Genomic DNA, 19158 nt, shown 5'->3' with positions numbered 1-19158 from the left:
GGCTTAGCTTTAGTCTGATTTCTCAGCTCCTAATTCTGATGATACTACTTCTGTGAATGACATGTTTGGGAGCCCTTGTTTAGGTTTTGGTAGCCAGAAGTATGTGTGGGAATTTTAAAGTGGATTAAAGGGGAGGCTACAATCTGTAGTGTAGTCCTGATAATGCCTGTGATGTCATGTCAGACTCTTAGGTCTTGGATTTGGAAATGTCTTTATTGGTATGAATTTGTGAGCCATTGTGTTTTCTTCAGGTCTGGAGAAAACCTTTTTTCTCCCCCTCTCCTTTCTGTAGCAGGGCTGTGAAACTGGCTGCCTGCAGGGCCTTGTATGAGACAGTAGTGGTTCAGCTGTGTTTGCTTTGTGGAAACTTAGGCCAGTTCTGTTTTCAGGAGGATGTGGAAATCCAGATTTCCTCATGTGAAACCTTCTAATTTTCCACTTTTGGTCAACATAGTAATGTGAGGACTAAACACAGCACATCTATGGGCTGTATTGGGCCTGTGTGTTGGAAATTGAAGTGTGAAAGGGTGGAGGCTGGGGCAGTTAGTTTATTCACTCAGTGAAAGTGCATCCAGATAAGTGCAGTTCAGTCAAGAGAAAATATCGAGCGGCATTAATTCAATCAAGGAAAAATAACAGGAAAATTCATCCAATTAGAAACTACAAATTCTGAGAGAAGTAAAAATTAGACTTTTCTATTTTTAGACTCTTAAGAATGATTCAGTGGTATATCCTTGTCTGTGTATATACCTTTGAAGTGATTTTGTCAGTTATTCAAATGAATGTATGTTGCTATTAACATGATATATATTTTATAGGAAGCCCTACAAATAAATCAGTATTCTTTGTCCAAATTTAAACATTGTTATAGTGAAAATGGATGATAAAAGCTCATTGTGCTGGTATGTTTGGTAGATCAATAGTGAGTGTAGTTTTTGAATTCCATTCTCCCAGTAAGACAGTTTGAAGTTATGTAATTTATAAAGTGGGCTTTTCATATTTCTAAAGTCGCAGGGTTGTGAAATACTTAAGTTGTGGTTCAGTAGTTACAGTCTTTGGATGCCCCTCTATTCTCAACCAGTTGTGGTTTGTGTGAGTGGAAGATTCCAGTAGAAGAGGGTTATCAAACTGTTTTCTGTTTTTTTGTTTTTTTTTTTCTTCCGGTGCCAGGAATCGAACTCACAACATTGCGCTTGCCAGGCAGGCACTTTGCCGCTGAGCTAAATCCCCAGCCCCTGTTTTCTTGGTGTATAGAAGTTTTTCCAAGGACCATATCAGAGGTAGTGACCTGATTGTTAAGAGGAGCATTGGAGGGGGCAGCCTACCTACTTCTTTCAACACCCTCCCACTTTAGGGCCCTTCTTCCTCCACCTTCTGGGAGGGTGCTCGGCACCACCCATTACTGATCTTTTTCTTTTCTTCCCTCTTCCTGTAGCAGTCTGTGGAAACGCTCTGTCTTCATGCCCTGTGCCTCAGTTACAGCTCCTGGTTTCACTGAACATAGAGTTTGTATTCTCGCACTTACTTGCTTTATTGTTTTGAGGTGATTTTGGAAAGAAGTGTTGAAGAGCTTGTTTTATTCTGTGTACAGTGCTGTGATTGAGAGTTACATGAAGGGTGTTTTAGAAAGGTACAATTGGGGAAATCATGAGTAAGTTGAGAAGTGATAAATGAATAGGAGTTAGCCTGAAGAGTTCAAGGCAGAAAGAAAATGTTGCATGAAAGCCCTAAGGGCAACGGATACAGCACACCACTTAGAAAACTTTTTCCAGGTGTGGTGGCACACACCTGTAATCCCAGCACTTAGGAGACTGAGGCAAGAGGATTGCTGTGAGTTTGAGGCCAGCCTGAGCTACATTGTGAGTTTAAGGCCAGTCTGGACTATATTGCGAGACCCTGCTGCAAAAAACATTATATATAAAAAAGAAAACCTGTTAGGTTTAGGGGAAGAAAGACTGGTACAAGATGGCGTTGGAGAGCAGTATGCAGGGCAGGTCACCTAAAGGGCTCAAAAAACATTTGCTGAGCAAGCAGAAAGCCTTGTGTTGGACTCTCAGACAAATGAAGAGCACTCTCCTCCGGAGAGACAGTCTTCCTGAGATGACAAATATATAATAAAGTTTGTATCAGTTGGGGATGGTGGTGTGTACACACTTATAATCCCAGCATTCTGGAAGGCTGAGGCAGGAGGATCACAGTTTCAAGCCCAGCCTGGGCAGTTCAGCGATTTAGCAAGAACCCGTCTCAAATTTAAAAACTAAAAAGGCTGGGAATTAGCTTAGCACAAAGACCCTGGACTCGATCCTATTTGGTTTTTTCCTTCACGAGTAGAGTTCTCACATCGCTGTACCTCCTGAATGTTGTTCTCCATACACTATCAGAGATGCTGTTAAATTTTATACTTCAAATTGAGTGGAGTATTCCAAATGTTGCAACAGTGGAGGGGGCTTTTTATGTATATTAGTATCTTCTTGCCAAGAATTAGCTAGATAAGCGAAAGTTGAGAATCTTCTTCCAAGAGTCTGGCTGGTGTGTAGGTTTTTGGTCAGGTCAGCCCTATCTCTTATGTGAGAAAGACATTTGGGGAAGGCAACAAAGACAAAATAATGATGACCACACAGATTGTTGTTTGGTTGCTGGTACTGCCAGCTAAGCCTGAAAAAGCAACAATATCGTTACGCAGTGTGGCTGTACTAGAATAAGCTCTTTGTGATCTATACATCCTTTTTAGACTGGGTTGGCATGGAATCTTGTTGTAGATTGTAGACTGGCTTGGAATGGAATCTTGTTAAGACAGAGATTCCAAATAGTTCTAATTCTGAAGATTTCAGCAATTTAAATTTTTAGAATTAAAAGAGATAACGGTGTCTGCATTTAATGTTTGATTTCAGTGTTTGTCTGCAGTAACTAATTCACAGTTCATCACTTCACTGATAACTGCTTTCTGTTTACACATACGTGACACCGGGTGGTTTGTTTTTGGACGTGTGTTGGTCACCGTCCTGTTGCTGGGAGACCACACCTGATACCTGTGACTGAAAGGAGGGGGGTTTGTGTGGGCTCATGGTTTTAGTCTGTAGTCTGCTGGCTCCGAGGCAGAAACATCAAGGGTGACTGATTTGACTGAGGAGAGGTGTTCACCTCATGGCTGCCGGGAAGAGACCAGGGAAAGATACACCCAGATACACCCCTGTGGCCCGCTTTCTCCAGCCGGCCCCGCCTCTTCATAACCCATTCAGCTATGAACCTGTCACTGGATTAATCCACTGATGCGTGCCCTCATGACCCGATCCGCTTTCCAGTCTCCATCTCTGAATATTGCTGCATTGGGGATCACGCCCTCAACATGAATTTTGGGGCCACACTTCATATCTATATCAGGATCCAATATCAGTTTTAGTTTTGTAATGGTCAAAAGCATGAATAAAAAATTTCTAATCAACTTATTACAGAGTCATCACTAAATTTTTTTCCTTCATATTTTGGCATTCTAGAGATTAGGAGTATAATTTGACTTATTTTTATGGTGTGATTTACTGTATTATTTAAATAGAAAGTGGGTATAACCCCTAAACCAGATCAGTAAGAAGGAGTGTAAGAGAGTAGCTTATTCATAGATAACAATTCTTATTCTAACTATACAGCCATATAATTTATTGTGTCCTTTCCTAGAAAGTACCTCCACACATCAATCAATGGGCTAACATTTTCATCTTTAGTAACAAGCAATCACCATTTGGGAGATGTTAGTCACTGCAGGCGAGAATCATAAATGAAGGGTAAAATTTATAGGTGAAAGTCTGATGAACTACCAGGTGTTTAGTCAGTCTTGAAATCTTCCCCACAAGAAGCTTATGGATTACAGAGGGAAAAACATCAGTATTACAGTGGGAAATATAATAGTCACACCCCTAGCCAAGTGATCAGAAGTTATTTGATCAATAATGAGACATGGCCGTCATCTGCCTTCTAGCAGGATTATGCTTACCAGAATGCAAAGCCTGAATTTAGTCACTGGAAAGCCTAAGGCAAACCCAGACTGAGAGGTAATCTACAAAATAAGTGGCCAGTCCTCTTCAGTGTCTGTGAGAGAAGAACCGTCTTGGTTTGGGAGAGGCGTGACAGCTATAGGCACAGTGCCAACCCTGGACCAGAAAAAAGGATGTGGATAGGGGCAGCCAACAAAGTTTAGATAAAGTTGACTGTAAATTACTTAATAAACTGTGTATTGATGGTTAATTTTGGTCATTGTAACTGTGGATATGTAAGACACCAGTGTTTGGGGAAGCTTGGTGGGGGTGTGCAGGAATTGTTTGCATTATTTTTGGAATTTTTTTTTTTTTATTTGAAAGCATTTCAAAATGAAGTTAAACGACAACAGGAAAAATAATTCAGCCCAGCTGAGGAATTAAAACTGTAATAATTTATTTTGCAGCATCTCTTTGGTTGGTCAGGAGCTGGATTTCTTTGCTTCCTGAACCTCTACGGTGATCTGGATAGCTGGAGTTTCTCAATAAGGAACTTAGGGATCAGTGATCCATGGCTGTATTGAATTGCTTAATTAATTAACTTATTTATTTGTGTACAGAGCTATAATTACATCTTTGGGTGTCCCATGGCTGTATAGGTTATTTGAGCTTTGCTATGGTAGCTACCACAATCCCTACTTGGAAACGTAGCTCTGTAATTAATTTCCTGGTTTGTTTCTGTTTCTGTTGTGCTGTTCTGAATTCAGGTTAGTCCCACAGATTCTTCTGTAGTGTGTCATGTATTACTGAATTTCACGTTTGTCTGTTGTTGGTTAGGAAGAGATTATTATTGTATGAAATATATAAATTTGAAATAACACATTTTTTTTTAAGAAAAGACAATCTGGAGTTTTATACACAGGACATGGTGAATAGAAATGTACACTGGCTAACATACTTGTATTGGATACAACATGTCTTTATTGGGTAATAATTAGAACACAGGAAATTAATACACTGAGAAATATTAGCAGGAACCGTTGTTAATATGTGACTCATGGGTTCTTAAGTCCATACTGTTTTGACCAGTGTGGGAAGGGGAAGAACCAGAGACTTGGGAGTCAAAAGACCTTGTTTTGCATCTCAGATTCATGACTGGTTGTTAGCGTGTTGAGTGGTATTTAGCTTTTCTGAGCTGCAGGTTTCTCATCTGTAAAACAAATCACAATAGCATCTTGCAGAATTATTGTGAAACTCAAATGAGGTATTGCACAATGCACTTGGCCTGCTGTGGGATTTCAGACTTGCTGCTTCTCTTCTTACCTGCAGCTGGGCTTTTAACGAAGCTGTCCACAGCTGAGGAGAATCTATGTTGTATGTAAAGATGTATAAAAAGATGGTAGCATATGCTAGTAGTATCTACCCAGATCTCATGAGTCTTTTTTGTCAGGAAATTTTCCGCATCTTTTATTACAAAGAAATTACTTTCTCTTATGTATCAGCCACATTGGAATGTTAATCCCAATCTGTCAGACATACATCTCTCATTTGCTAGACCTTCCATGGTGTTTTCATGCCCTTACCTGAAATCACTTGGTACGAATAAATGTTAAATTTCTTATGGGAGAAAATTCTATGAGATGAAGGGACAGCAAGATGTACAGACGATTAGAAGGAAACATTTGCATGTATAGTTTGCTTTAAAGTTTCGGGCTGCAGTTGGGGAGTTTTGATTCTCTGAGAAGGATCAATTGTTCCTGTTTTATGCCAGGATCAAAAATACTTGCCTTTATTATTGTCTGATTTTAATATTATCCTATGGTTATGGAAGTGAGCATTATTGTTTTTCGGAACTAAACACTGAAATGTTGAGGGAAGAAGGGACATTTCTGTAACTTCCAAGTGGTTCAGAAATTAAAATATGTGTATATGTTTTATTTCTGTGGAAGCAGGAAAGGAGGGGACATTAAAGTACACGCGGCAGCATTAACGGTGAATTTAGGTGAAAGGTGCATGGGAGTTCTTTGTATTTTTCTCATAACTTTTTTCTTTTTAAAAAATTTTGTATTTGAATTGGTACATGTTTGCAGTGCATAATGATTAGATTTATTGTGGGGAATTGGTACATGTATCTAATACACTCAATTTTTTCCCCTTCCCTTCCACCCCTCCCCATTTTATCACCAGCATCTGATTCATTTATCTTGTAAGTCCTATAAGGTTAATTACCATACAGACGGATTAGCAACCAGACACAACTTTTTTCTAAATTTGAGATTATTTCATAATTGTACTGGATATGCACACTGAGTTATGCTTCTGTACCCTGGGGAGATGTAAGCTAGTGGCAGTTTCAGAGGGAAGGTCAGGGATATTAGTAGTGCCTGGGTAGGTACAGAGGTATGAGTCATGAGTAATTTAGTAAACAGTAAATCACTGGTAGGGAATTCGTTGTCTTTCTAACTTTTTTCCTTCACCAGAACAGAATTCATTTTTTATAGAAGCATCTGTTTAGATAAGAGAATAAGCTGATAAGGTGCCAGAGATATAGCTCGGTGGCATAAGCACCTGCCTGGCAAGCACAAGGTTCAATTCCCGGCACCAAATAAATAAATAAATTAATAAATATTAAAAATTTTAAGAAGAGGATAAGCTGATAAGCAGAGAAAACAACTTGAAGTGAAATCAGATGTAAGAAGTAAAGATTTTTAAAACAAGTATTTATAAGCCGTATGTAAGGACAAACAAAAGAGCAAAAGGCAGAAATACAATTTTGAAATTATCCAGTATTCAGAAAATCTTGCTTCTATGGGAGAAACACAAGTTAGTTTTTGATGAGCACTCTACCCTAATAGCTAATTGACACTAATTTACCTTTTAGTTACTATTCGGTTTCACAGGTAATATTTTGTTTTCTTACTGCAATTTTGCATCATGTTTATCATCTTTCTGCCTTTCAAAAAGTTTTCTAAACTATTTTAACTTTCTTTTCTTTCATGTCCATGGCGATTCTTTTGGGAACGCAGGGGTCAGCCGAAGGTAAGTGATTTTCATAATGTATTTGTAGAGGTCTTCTGTTGTGTAAACTTGAAGTACTGGAAGTTTTCCCCTCAAAACTGAAAATGCTTTCCCTCTGCTTGTTTGTAAAAGTCATGTAAGCTCTCAACCTTCTCACAGGCCCGAAGCTGCCGATTGGCAAAGGAGGAGCCAGAGGGTTATGGAAAGCTGTTTGCACTCTGACCAGTTCTGCCCAGTTTCCTAGCAACTGCAACACAGATTCCTTGTGTGCCATATTTTGGCACAAAACTGGTAGTTCTAAAGTGTGGTCACACTGTGGTAGCTGATTCATCCTCCTGGCTCCCAAGCCAGCGGGGAAGCCATTGCCAGGCCCTCAGAAACCTGTGGTGCCCCCTTCTCTGGTTTGAGCCCCTATTCTAAGGCAACTTCTGGGGTGTGGGAGCTGTTCTGTGTCTGCCAGGGCACGGATGAGTGTACTGAAGCGGGCACAAGGGTTGTATTTCAGTTGCCCATTCTCTGAAGTTACTTGGAACTTCCAGGAAATGTGGTTTTATCTGCATTTTGGTGGTTTTTATTTTAGAGGCTGTGGTTGAATTGAAATTCTATTCTCTATTATTATTACTAAAATATGGATAGATATGCTGTTTGAAATGCTGAATGTCTTAAAATATAGTTGAATAAGACACTGGTTTCTTTACATTTATAAAACTTTCCCTTGTCTTTCCTAAGTAGAAGGTGCTGAGTTATTTTGATTTTATTTTTTGGTGGAACAGAGGCTGGAGATTGGAGTGAAGATGTTAGGGAACTATTTCATGACTATGTAAAAACTGTCCGTGCTGCATTAACTGAATTCTATCTCAGTGTTTAGAGAAAATGTGTGGGCTAAAATGATGAAAGGATAAACCTGTGGTCTCAATACAGTAGTTACTTCTAGGGAGACGTGTACTTGGGCAAATGAGAAGATCTTGCAATTTCACTTAATGCTTCTGTGTTACTTGAGTTTGTTACTGTGAGTTTAGTCTGTTACTTGAAAAAAGTTTTTTTCAATTTTCAGGAAAATGGTTTAGAAAGAGAGGGGCTTATCTGCTTTCTGAAGTCTTTGGCTGGAAGAGACCTATAATAATTTACAAAATTGCTCAAATTTAAAGAGGATCATTTAGTGTTATTCAGCCCCTGGCTTTGTGCCCAGCTGTGGCTCCTTCATACCCAGCAGTTGCCACCTGCCTGTGGTTTCAGGTTTTAGAGGTGAACTTCGTTAGATTTCGGTAGATATTTTGAGAGAAAGAAACCACATCCATATAACTTTAATTATTACAGTATGTCGTCAGTTCTATATTATTTTTAATTGTTAATCTGTTGCTGTGCCTCCTTTATAAATTAAACTTTATTTTAGGCTTCTATGTATAGGAAAAATACTATAAGGTTCAGTATTTGTATCTATAACGTTCAGTACTATCCATGCTTTCAAGTGATTTTAAGATTCTTGAGGGGCTTAGAATGCATCCTCTATGGGCAGGGGGGCTACTGGGATTCAGGAATAGAGCTTACCTGGCCTAGTGGTAGAGAGTATGAACTTTTGAGCTGGGCAGTGTGTACAGCAGCACGTTCAAATCTCAGCTCCCTGACCTGCTGGCTGTCAGCTGCAGCTCCTTTGTGCCTGTTTTTTGAACTGGGCTTTCATGTGGTTTTAGGTACTGCTGTGGTTACCTTAGTGATAGCTTCCCACCCCCCCCCACCCCCCCGTACTGGGAATTGAACTCATGACCTTGCGCTTCCAGGCAGGCGCTGTGCCGCTGAGCTAAATCCCAGCCCCAGTGATAGCTTTTCTATTGGAATTGTAAGAAATCTGGTTGTTGAAGAAATTCCCAACCAAAAGACTAGGAAAAACTCAATAATATGAAGAGGGGACTGCCATGCAGATCTGATCTCTGATAAGTTTACTGCCTTTTGAAAGGAGAGCTAAGCTTACAAGAAAAAAATCAGGAAATTTTCAGCTTGAACTGCCTTGGAACAGAATTAAATTATAAAGGAGAGAGTTGAAGACTAGACCAGAAGGTAGTTTGAACATCACTTTTCATTTAATCTTATCCTGCTGTAGTGATTCTCACCATGAGTGACAACTGGGAGTGTGAAAGCAGCCCCAGCTAGACGTTCTGATACATACTCCCCTGGGCCCCTCTTCCAGCTTTCTCCTCCTCCTGCTCCTCTCCCTGCTTGAGGACTGCTGACAGTGAGCCACCACTGCTGAGAGACGTCTGCTGAGCCATCTGCTGAGCTGTGGGGAAGGTGGAGGGCTATCAGTGTGCAGTACTACGGCTGGGTGGCATCTCTGGGGGCTCCAGGGTTCCTGCCTCATCTTGGGACTTGGCAGCCCTGGGCTTCTGCTCACCTCCCTGGCCTCATTTCCTATCATGGCCCCATCCAGAGATGCCATGCCTGGCCTGGCTGCTTGTGTGCGCAGAGGTGCTCTGAGCCTTCCTTGTCCAAAGTGTTTGGCTCGTCATCCTCTTGGGTGCTTGGCTCGTCCTCTTAGGTGCTGTCAAGATCCTCTCTAGTTGGGCTCCTCGGATTCTGCCTGAACTGCTCCTGTCCTTCGCACCCATCTTCTGTGGAGTTGTCAGTGTGGCTTCTCTGTGGTCCCACCCTCACCTCCGCCCATCGCACGGCAACTGCTGCACTGTTTTTGGGTTTCTCAGTTCTCATCCAGGCTCAAGCAAGCAATCTTGTTTTTAAGAATTGCTCTTCTTTACCCACTTCTTTCTCCTGTTTCCCTCTCCCTTTTCTTGAGTTTATTTTAGGTAGTGGTGGGGAAAATATTAGCAGGTATACCTCATTAGTCTGACTGCAACTCCTTTTCTTAAAAAAATATTTTTTAGACTTCTGGTCAAGTTAGCTTATGAGTTCACAGAGAAACATTGTCCCTGCCAATTCCGGGCACATAACAGGGACAAATAAATATTTAAAAGTACACAAATCACGTCTTCATACAAACAGCATGTACGTCTTTAGCAGCAGTGGGGGGGGCTGAAGCAGCACAGTTGCTTGGCCTTGGAATTAGACGTGGTGCTGGAGGTGATTGAAGTTTGGCTGTTGCCAATCCAGGGGCTCTCACTAATGGCAGAGGACTGGAGCCATGTTCACCAAGTGAAACTGATTTGGGGGAGGCTCCTCTGTGACTGGTTGAAGGCTTTAAAAAGCTGAAAACATACCGGCTACCACTATTGTGTTAATAGGAAGGACAGAGGCACTGGGCCTTGGGAAGACCAAAGTCTAGGCTTACGTAATGGAAATGGAGGTGAACTGGCCATGTAAAGGTGGCCATCGGAAAGGGAAAAGGAAGCACCATGGAAGCTGTAACAGACACACTCTTGGTTAGGGGGCCCTTGGAGCCACTCTGTAAAGGGGGAGGACAGGTCAGGAAGCACAGCGGCAGCTCCAAAGTGAGCAATATTTGATGGAAGGCCAACAGAGGTGAATTTTAAAGCAGTTACATTTAAAAATCCATAAAAAGGTGAAATTATAAAACATGAACAAGCGCATATAAAACTGATAGGATTCTCCAGTAATTAAAGATATCGTTAGTGAAGCAAAACTTTTAAAAGACTGCAAAAGAACCATGTGCATATTTTACAAAGTGGCAGTAAGGCAGAAGATCAAATGAAAATCATCTCTTTTGTTCCTAAGTAGAATTTTTAGTGTAGGTTCTTCCACTTTTAGTCAGATTATCTTTTATATAGATTTTAGTATAAATATGGAATCCTATTTTAGGTGCACATAATTTTGTCATTAACATCATCTTGTCACTGTCTTCTAGAATCTGAAAACATACAATATTGAATATAGCTAGCTATAATTTATTTTAAAAATTACTATTTTATAACTATTTTCTACATGCTGTTGTAAGCTTCTTTAAATTTTATTATAGAGCTATTTTTATTTTCTTTGATTATAAAACTAAAAATATAGAAAATTTACAAAATAAAATATTCAGCAGTAAAGACTGCTTTATACCACTATGCAAAGTAAACTTTATATTTGTAACTATGTATCATAACCAAAATTTTGTTTTGTAAATTTTCTTTCTCCATTTAACGTTACAAATAGTTTTCTGTGTAGATTACAAATCTGTATCACTTGTGGGGTGCTTAGTTGTCCTAACTCCTGTGCGTGAAAAACTAGTCCCTATTGCATGACAGTAAGTTGTTTTAACTACGCTGTTATGAGCAATTCTGTCAGTGTTGTGCACACTGTTGTGTTCACTTTCCAACAGGTGTTTGCTTATGATCATTGTTTCTGGTCCATGGATGAATCTGTCCGAGACAAGTATGCAGGTAAGAGAGCACGGGATCCTGTTCACTACTGGTGGTACAGAAAAGACGGCCCAGTGTATTCTCCAAACACTATTAGGGTACAATTGCACGTAACTGTAGAAACCTACACAGAGATATTGGTATGAGGTGATAAAATTAAGTGACTCTGGTGCCCTGGGCAGCTGGTCTCACACACATGTCACCAGGGCTCACATGACCAGGAGCACATGGTAGGCTCTTAGGTTCCCTGAGGTGCTAGCAGTGTGGTCTGGAGAGGCTGCGGGGGGGAAGGAAAGAAATGCAGTGGCCAGGAGAGAAGGAATCCCAGATGGCCTGGCTTTTGCTCCTGAGCGCCCCTTTGAAATTCATGAAACCGCCGCACCTGGCAGAGCCCTGTTTTCTCTCTCTAATGGAACGGGATGGACCATCTTCCCTCCAGATGTTTTCTGTGCTCCAGAAGACTGTTTGATCACTCTCCTTTACTATAACCACCTCCAGCCCCTTTTCCCCGCCAAGTCAGGACTACTGTGGTAGCCTTTTCTTTTTTTTCCTTACTGCTCATGTCACCTGTTTCTAAACAATTCCTTTCACTTTTTTTTTTTTTGGTGAGGCCAGGTTTCACTGTCTGACCTAGGCTGGGTTTGAACACCTGGGACTCAAGTAATTTCTCCCACCTCAGCCTCCTAACTAGCTAGGACTACAGGTATGCACCACTAGAGCTGGCCTCTCTTTTAGATATTGAGCATCATATTTTATTGACTTCTATCATGAGAAAGATTAATACTATGGCTGTTTCAAAAGTTAAGGTGCATTTGGTCTTGCTGACTCATTGATGACTTTAGGGATCACCTCAAATTCAAAAGGACAAATTCCCTGGTAAGTTAATAGGAAGTGAGACATAATGGAGTACCTTGCTCAAAGATAGCAGCATCCAGAGGTTCCCTATTCCATGTGAGACTGAGTGAGGTAGGTGACTTGTCATTTTCACATTTTGATTATCATCATACCTCCTTTGGCCTGTGCTAGGGAACTTGACGCTATCACTTGTGTCCATGATTGAAAGCTGAGGGAAATAGGTCTTATTCCTTGTCCTAACTGCTATAAATTATAGATTTTGTAACAAGAAATTATCATCTAGGAAACGAAGATAGAATATTGTGGTATATGATTTTTCTGAACTCACTAACCCATTAGATAAAAGCATTGACTGAGTAGTATGTAGTTAAATTCAGGTACACCTAGGTCCCAAGTATACATTTCTGATATTTATAACAATAATGTTACTGATTTCCCCTCATGTGCTAAGTAGATATAAGGACACATAAGTCTTTAGGAGTATTTGTCATTTAAAAATTGTGTTTGGCCCAGTGTGGTGGTGCACACCTGTAATCCCAGCACTTGGAAGGCTGAGGCAGGAGGATCGTTGCGAGTTCGGGGCCAGCCTGGGCTACAAAGTGACCTCAAGGCCAGTCTGAACTGTGTAGTGAGATCCTGTCTCAAAAAGACAAAAAAAAAAAAAAATTGTGTTTGGAGATAAATAAGCTGATGGTACATTTTGAGATTTTTGTTCATTGGTTGGTTTGAACTGTTCATATGTGGTTTTGGCTTAAAACATCCTTTTTCTCAGGTCAAGATGATGTTTTCAAGTGCCTTGGGGAGAACATCCTTCAGAATGCTTTTGATGGCTATAATGCGTGCATCTTTGCCTATGGACAGACAGGTAATGTTTTTTTTTGTTTGTTTTTTGAGACAGGGTCTCACTATACAGTTCAGGCTAGCCTTGAGCTTACTTTTGTAGCGTAGGCTGTCCTCGAACTAGCAACGATCCTCCTGCCTCAGCCTCCCAAGTGCTGGGATTATAGGCCACCACACCTGGTTCAGACAGGTAATGTTAAATACTGTAGATGCACAAAACAAATATCTTTCAGTGAAAGAGAAAATAGAACCATGCTTATTGGGTAATATATTGCTGGTTTATTTGTTATTTTCCTTTTCAAGAACTACTACAGATGATGAAAGTAGACTATAAGCATTTTTTTTTTTTTTTTTTTTTTGGTCTTCTTGAGATAGGGTCTTGCCATACAGTTCAGGCTGGCCTTGAGCTCACTTTGAGGCCCAGGCTGGTCTTGCACTCCCAGTGATCCTCCTGCCTCAGCCTCCTGAGTGCTGGGATTACAGGTATGTGCCACCACGCTCGGCTATAAACAGTTTTTTAAAACGAGTATAGTAAAACCAGGATTAGGGTTCTCTTTCTTTACTGATCTTCTCACATGGCACTGGTTGTATTCTGCATTTTTTTACTACATTACAGAGCTATGACCATTGAATATATTGATAGCTATGCCTGTATGTCATAGTCTCCTAGGAGCATAACAGAGGAATGCCAAAAAGAATACACTTAGTAATATCTCACTGATTGTGATTGATATGGAGCCTTTTGGCTTCTGTACTTACGGGATTAAGAGGAGAAATTTTAAGTGAACTAGTTACTTTTATAAGAGTGTGTCATACAGGTGTTCAACTGCAAACTGTTCCTTTTTTTTGTTTGTTTTTTTCTGGTACTGGGAATCGAACTCACGACCTTGTGCTTGCCAGGCAGCCGCTGTACCGCTGAGCTAAATCCCCAGCCCCGACCGTTCTTCACAGAACAATGCTTATGATGGTTTCAAGCAGCGTTATGTGTAGTTGTTAAGAGAACAGAAACTGCGAGCCAGGCCATGCCAGCTCTACTACTGCACTCCGTTTCCTCTGTAAAATGCATTTAGTGCTAGGCCCCCATCACAGGGTTGTCCTGACAAATTACTGTGTACCCACTTCAGCCTAGAACATAGGAAGTGACGCATTAGTGCTGTGATATTGACAAAATGTCAAGTGACAAAAACAGAAACGTGTATGGTTAAGAGCATGTTTACAAAATCACTGCTGCTGAAAAGGAAAAAATTAGACTTAACTGTCAAAAATTATTGGTTTTAGATGATAGGATTATAGTGATTTAATTTTTTCCATTTTTGTTTTCCTGAAGTTTCTTTAATTAATATACATTTCTATTATAATGGAGAAAATAATTTATATTACAACAAGATTATTCATGGTTCACACACTATTACAAGATGGTAGTTGCTGGGTGTGGTGGCGTATGCCTGTAATCCCAGCACTCAGGAGGCTGAGGCAGGAGGATTGTTGTGAGTTCGAGACCAGCTTGGGCTACAAAGTGAGTTCAAGGCCAGCCTGAACTGCATAGTGAGACCCTGTCTCAAAAAGACCAAAAAAAACCCCAAAAAAACAAAAGATGGTAGTAAGTTACTTTGCTCTGGGGCCAATATGGATTAATCGTATGGCTCTTTCCAGTTTATTTTAGAAAACTTTTCAAACCTGTTTTTTAGTTGTTTTAGATTTTTTAAAATAAGACAATTAAAGTAGGTTTTTTTCTTTCTAAAACATGTTTACTTTTGACTTTCACATTTGCAATAGGAAAGCTTCTGTATTTTTTTCTTACTATATTTGGAACATTTCTTAATGTATTTTGGGCATTTTGCTAAGTGCTAGCAATTTAAGCAATGAAAAGAGGATTATGTATGTAAATTTCTCACAGAGACAGTAATAACTCTGATTTCCAATTTTCAGGCTCTGGAAAATCTTATACTATGATGGGCACAGCTGACCAACCTGGATTAATCCCAAGACTCTGCAGTGGACTCTTCGATCGAACCCAGAAAGAGGAAAATGAAGAGCAGAGTTTTAAAGTAGAAGTGTCCTACATGGAAATTTATAATGAAAAAGTTCGAGACCTTCTTGATCCCAAAGGGTAAAAAGACTTTGAGATTTTACTGTTCTAGTGTTCTGGGCCAATGTAGATGTGATGAATTGGCATGAAAATGCAGTTTTTACATTGAACTCTGATAGAGAACCATCTAGTTGCAGTCTTTGTGATTTATTTTTCTGCAGCCAATTCTGGGCTTTTGAGCTTACGAGAGAAGTGTTTATAGAGCAGGGAAGAGTGAGTGAGCAGGCATGTACTTGTATTGTGCTGCCTTTCACAGATTCACCCTGAGCCACAGACAAAAATAGGTACTGAAAAGGAGTCATTAAGCATCAGCGTAACTGGTAGTAATTTGAACAGTTTTTTTTTTTTCTTTTTACCAATAAATTTCAGGTTGAATTCAGCAGTTGGCATAATCAGAGATAGGAAACGTGACCATTAGGATAGTTAATTTTAAAGCTTCCCAGGAAAAAAATTGCCTGTGATTTTTTGGCATCGACACTGAAGATGAAGTGGCTCAAAGTATCGGACAGAAATGCTGCTCTGACTCTGCAGCCATCACTGAACTTAATGAGGACAGCAGGAGGTATCCGAGGAAATCTGTTCATTACACAGAGTTCCCAAGTTCAGATTTTAAGGAAATGCTACAGGGGAGACAAAAAGAGTCAGAGATCATGACCACAGCCTCCAGCTTCCTCTTTGAGGGTCAGTTGTTTTGAGAACAGGAGAGTGGCTTTTCATTTTAAAAATGTTTGGAAATGTGTACAACTTTGCTGTAGTTTCAGGGTACTCCAGACGCTCCAGTTCATGTAAACTACTAACAGTTTCTAGAGCATTTTGGGAGACTACGGTATGACTGTGATCACATTTTGTAATTAAACCTAATGAGTACAGTAGACACATGTGAAAGGAGAGGCCTGCCAATCCCGGTGCTCCCTACCCTAAGATGTTCACAAGGAGACAGGTGCAGGGTTTTATTCATCTTTGTCCTCCCCCTCTTTTTCCTCCTCCTGATTGTCTTTGTCTTTCTGCCACTTTTTTAGGGCATTAGCAGGATCCTCCGTGCCATCAAACTTGCCTTTGACTTGCGGTCAGTGGTGCCCTTCTCCTACTTCAGCCCCGCCTTGGTGACGTGCAGCTGCTTTTCACTGTCACTGTTATTCCTCATCTCACCTAGCTTCTTGCCACGTCTCCAGTAGAGATTCCGGGGTTTGTAGATTTGATCTTGGGTGGAATTTCTGAACAGAGCCAGAAGAATCCAGGTGGTGGTCTTTTGGGGATACTAGGTCCTTTTTCGGCTTACCTCTCTTAACTGGCCCATAATCCTTTGTTTCTAGATCATAGTGTGTACCTTATCTGCTTTGTCATTTCATCACGTTTAGATTTCTCTTTCCTGACATTGCCTTCCATCTCTCAGAGCCCTTCTTGGAGAATTCTGCAAAACGGATGGGGACCTCTGGGGTTTTTCTTATGTTTTCTGCGTGTCTGCACGAGGAGGGCATAAGCAGACATCTTGCCATTTGGTTTTTTTGGGGTCACCTCCACCATCCCGATTTAGTGTTTGCTATGTGGACACTGCAGGGCAGGGCGAGGCTTGGCATTCCCCAGCCTCACTCTGACCGCCTCCCCCAGAGCCGCCTCAGCCCACAGCTTCTTGGTTTGCTGGTGTGATCACAGTATGGGGAAGGTCAGAGAGCCAGCCAGGCTGAGGCTTACGGCCAGCGCAAAGGGCAGAGGATGTGGAGGGCAGGGGTCACTCAGTCATTATGTGGGTGATGCTCAGGGAATCACGAAGTGTGGCAGTGAATCTCAGTGATGGTCAGTCAAGAGGAAACAAGTTCAACTCCTCACCACCATCTGCTTTCTTTGACAAAGATAATGATCTCTGGGAGTTCCTGGGAGATCGAGTTGGCACTTTGTGTTTCTGTACAAACTTCACCTGACACACTGTGTGAGTCAGGAAGAACTCGCGGTGTAGACAGAGCAAATTATAGCACGATGCGGTCTGTTTTGCTTTTGCCCAGAGCAAAGGAATGATTCCACATGCGTACGTGCTGGCTTTTTCCACTGAGTAGGAAGGAGTTTGTCCAGTTAGAAGTTAGGTGACAGCCGTTCATGCAAGTGTCGAGATTGCCTGTTTGAGGATATCCAGCTGTTCAGTGTGGTTGAGGAGAGCCTGGCCAGCGTGAGACGGAGCAGGGGCAGCCAGCGGTGGGAGGTCCTGGCCTAGGTGCCCCCATGTGGCTGCACAGTGTGTTGCTGTGCACACTCCCGTCCGCGTTGACTACTGTTCCTGCACCTTCGCCCTATGAGATTGTTACTTCGGGTGAGATCCGCTCAGGCCTACTCTTTCCAGAAATTTCCAGCGGAGTGTCTTCATGCTGCTCATTCCAACATATTCCACAGTGCTGTAGCTTGTGTAGCTTGAATTTTACTAGCCAGCTTGTTCATAGTCTGTAGTGATTTCTTATGCTTCCTGTGTGTAGTTTAGGTCTTATCAGCGTGGACTTTAGATTCACATAGCTCTGGGCCTCTCCTTGTTATCCATGGAGCAGGTGCCTTTCATTTTCGTGGCCTGGCTTTTACGGGAAATGATGCTATCACCATCCCAGAGGAGGGTGATGATAGCTGGATGATGCACTTGAGGTCTCAGGCTGCCTCCCAGCATACAGTCGGCTCTCTGTGCGGTGGCTGTGTTACGTCTCTCATGCAAGTCCCTTTGGGGTTTTCTTTTCTTTTTTGTTAGTGTTTCTGAAGTCAGAGTAAATGGATTTAAAAAGTAAAAGCTTTAAAGATGTTCTCATTTCAACCAAACATGAAGAGAACTTTTTTTTTAAGTACTTGTTTTACTAATTAAGCCTCTACTATATGTATTTGTGTTTTTTTTTGTTTGTTTGTTTTTTTCCGGTACTGGGAATCGAACTCACTATGTCGTGCTTGCCGGGCAGGTGCTGTGCTGCTGAGCTAAATCCCCAGCCCTAAGCCTTTACTATATGTAGTAGTGTAATTATGTTTCTTTACTCAGGATATAATACAATATAATATACATTACCTTTAATAAAAAAAGGGAAAAAGTGAAAGGAAAAAAGTTACTAATAGACTTTATTCTGCAATGAGAAGTGAGAATTAAATCAAATTTTGTTCTATATCTGCTTCCTGTGCAGTCATATCTGACTTCATACTAGTGATTATCTGACTTATTTATACTAGTCTACTAATAAGTCACATTATTAGTTGATCTTAGGACACTAGAAAATTCCAAATCCTTAGAAAATATTAAGTTATAACCAGACTGGGAATATAGCTCAGTGGTACAAGCACCTGTCTGGCCAGCACAAGGTCCTCAGTTCAATTCCCGGTACCAAAAAAAAAAAAAATATTAAGTTATAGTTATCGTACTAGGGGGATAATAACGTTTTAGATTTGAGTCATTTCCTCATTCCTTAACTGTGCTGTCTACATGAAGGGTTAGTCTATAATTATTCGTTATGTCACGTCAGCTCCTCTACTTGCTTTCTTTATCATGGGTAACAGTTTCTGTGCTGATTGTTCATGGTATATATTCTTCAAATTGTTCCTCCCTTTTTCCTCCTGTCTTGCCTTTGTTTGGGGGGCGGGGCGGGAATTGAACTCAGGACCTTGCGCTTGCCAGGCAGGTGCTGTGCCGCTGAGCTGTATCCCCAGCCCTCTCCTCCTGTCTTACTGTGCTACTAGCACTCTATTTCCAAATCATGTATGCAACACATTGGAGTCCTCTGTATCACCGTTTCTTATTTCTACTCTTTTAAGCCAAGTTTATTTATTCCCTGATTGACCTTATGTACCAGGAACTGTGCTGGGAGTTGCAGATCTCTGAACTAGTAAGATGTTATTCTAGTTCTTCTGGAGTCAAAGTCCACTAAAGAATGGATATCTGTAAACTAATACCATAAGGATTTGGAGAATTTGAGAGAGAAGGAGCAGATTACAAAGGAGCATATGTATATCAAGCACAGGAATGTGGACCTGATTTCTCAGACATCAAAGAATCACCACAGAACTTTAAGCATTTTCTTTCTTTCTTTCTTTCTTTCTTTCTTTCTTTCTTTCTTTCTTTCTTTCT

The 19158-nt window shown here is 40.9% G+C and overlaps 1 protein-coding gene across 1 annotated transcript in view; it reads left to right on the top strand.

Annotated features, from left to right (window-relative positions):
- Window positions 1-19158, top strand: part of Kif13b (kinesin family member 13B) — a gene marked incomplete in the record, with an annotated part of 157582 nt that overhangs the window by 46232 nt on the left and 92192 nt on the right. Inside the window, 4 exon segments of the mRNA XM_013514371.1 lie at window positions 6995-7007; window positions 11257-11317; window positions 12924-13016; window positions 14921-15101. Of these exon segments, the coding sequence (XP_013369825.1) occupies window positions 6995-7007; window positions 11257-11317; window positions 12924-13016; window positions 14921-15101 (348 nt within the window).

This window comes from Chinchilla lanigera, unplaced genomic scaffold, assembly GCF_000276665.1.
Source record: "Chinchilla lanigera isolate Chin_1 unplaced genomic scaffold, ChiLan1.0 scaffold00002, whole genome shotgun sequence".
Lineage (NCBI taxonomy): Eukaryota > Metazoa > Chordata > Mammalia > Rodentia > Chinchillidae > Chinchilla > Chinchilla lanigera.
Note: the sequence above shows the minus strand (reverse complement) of the source record. Positions and strands in the feature narration are given on the sequence as shown.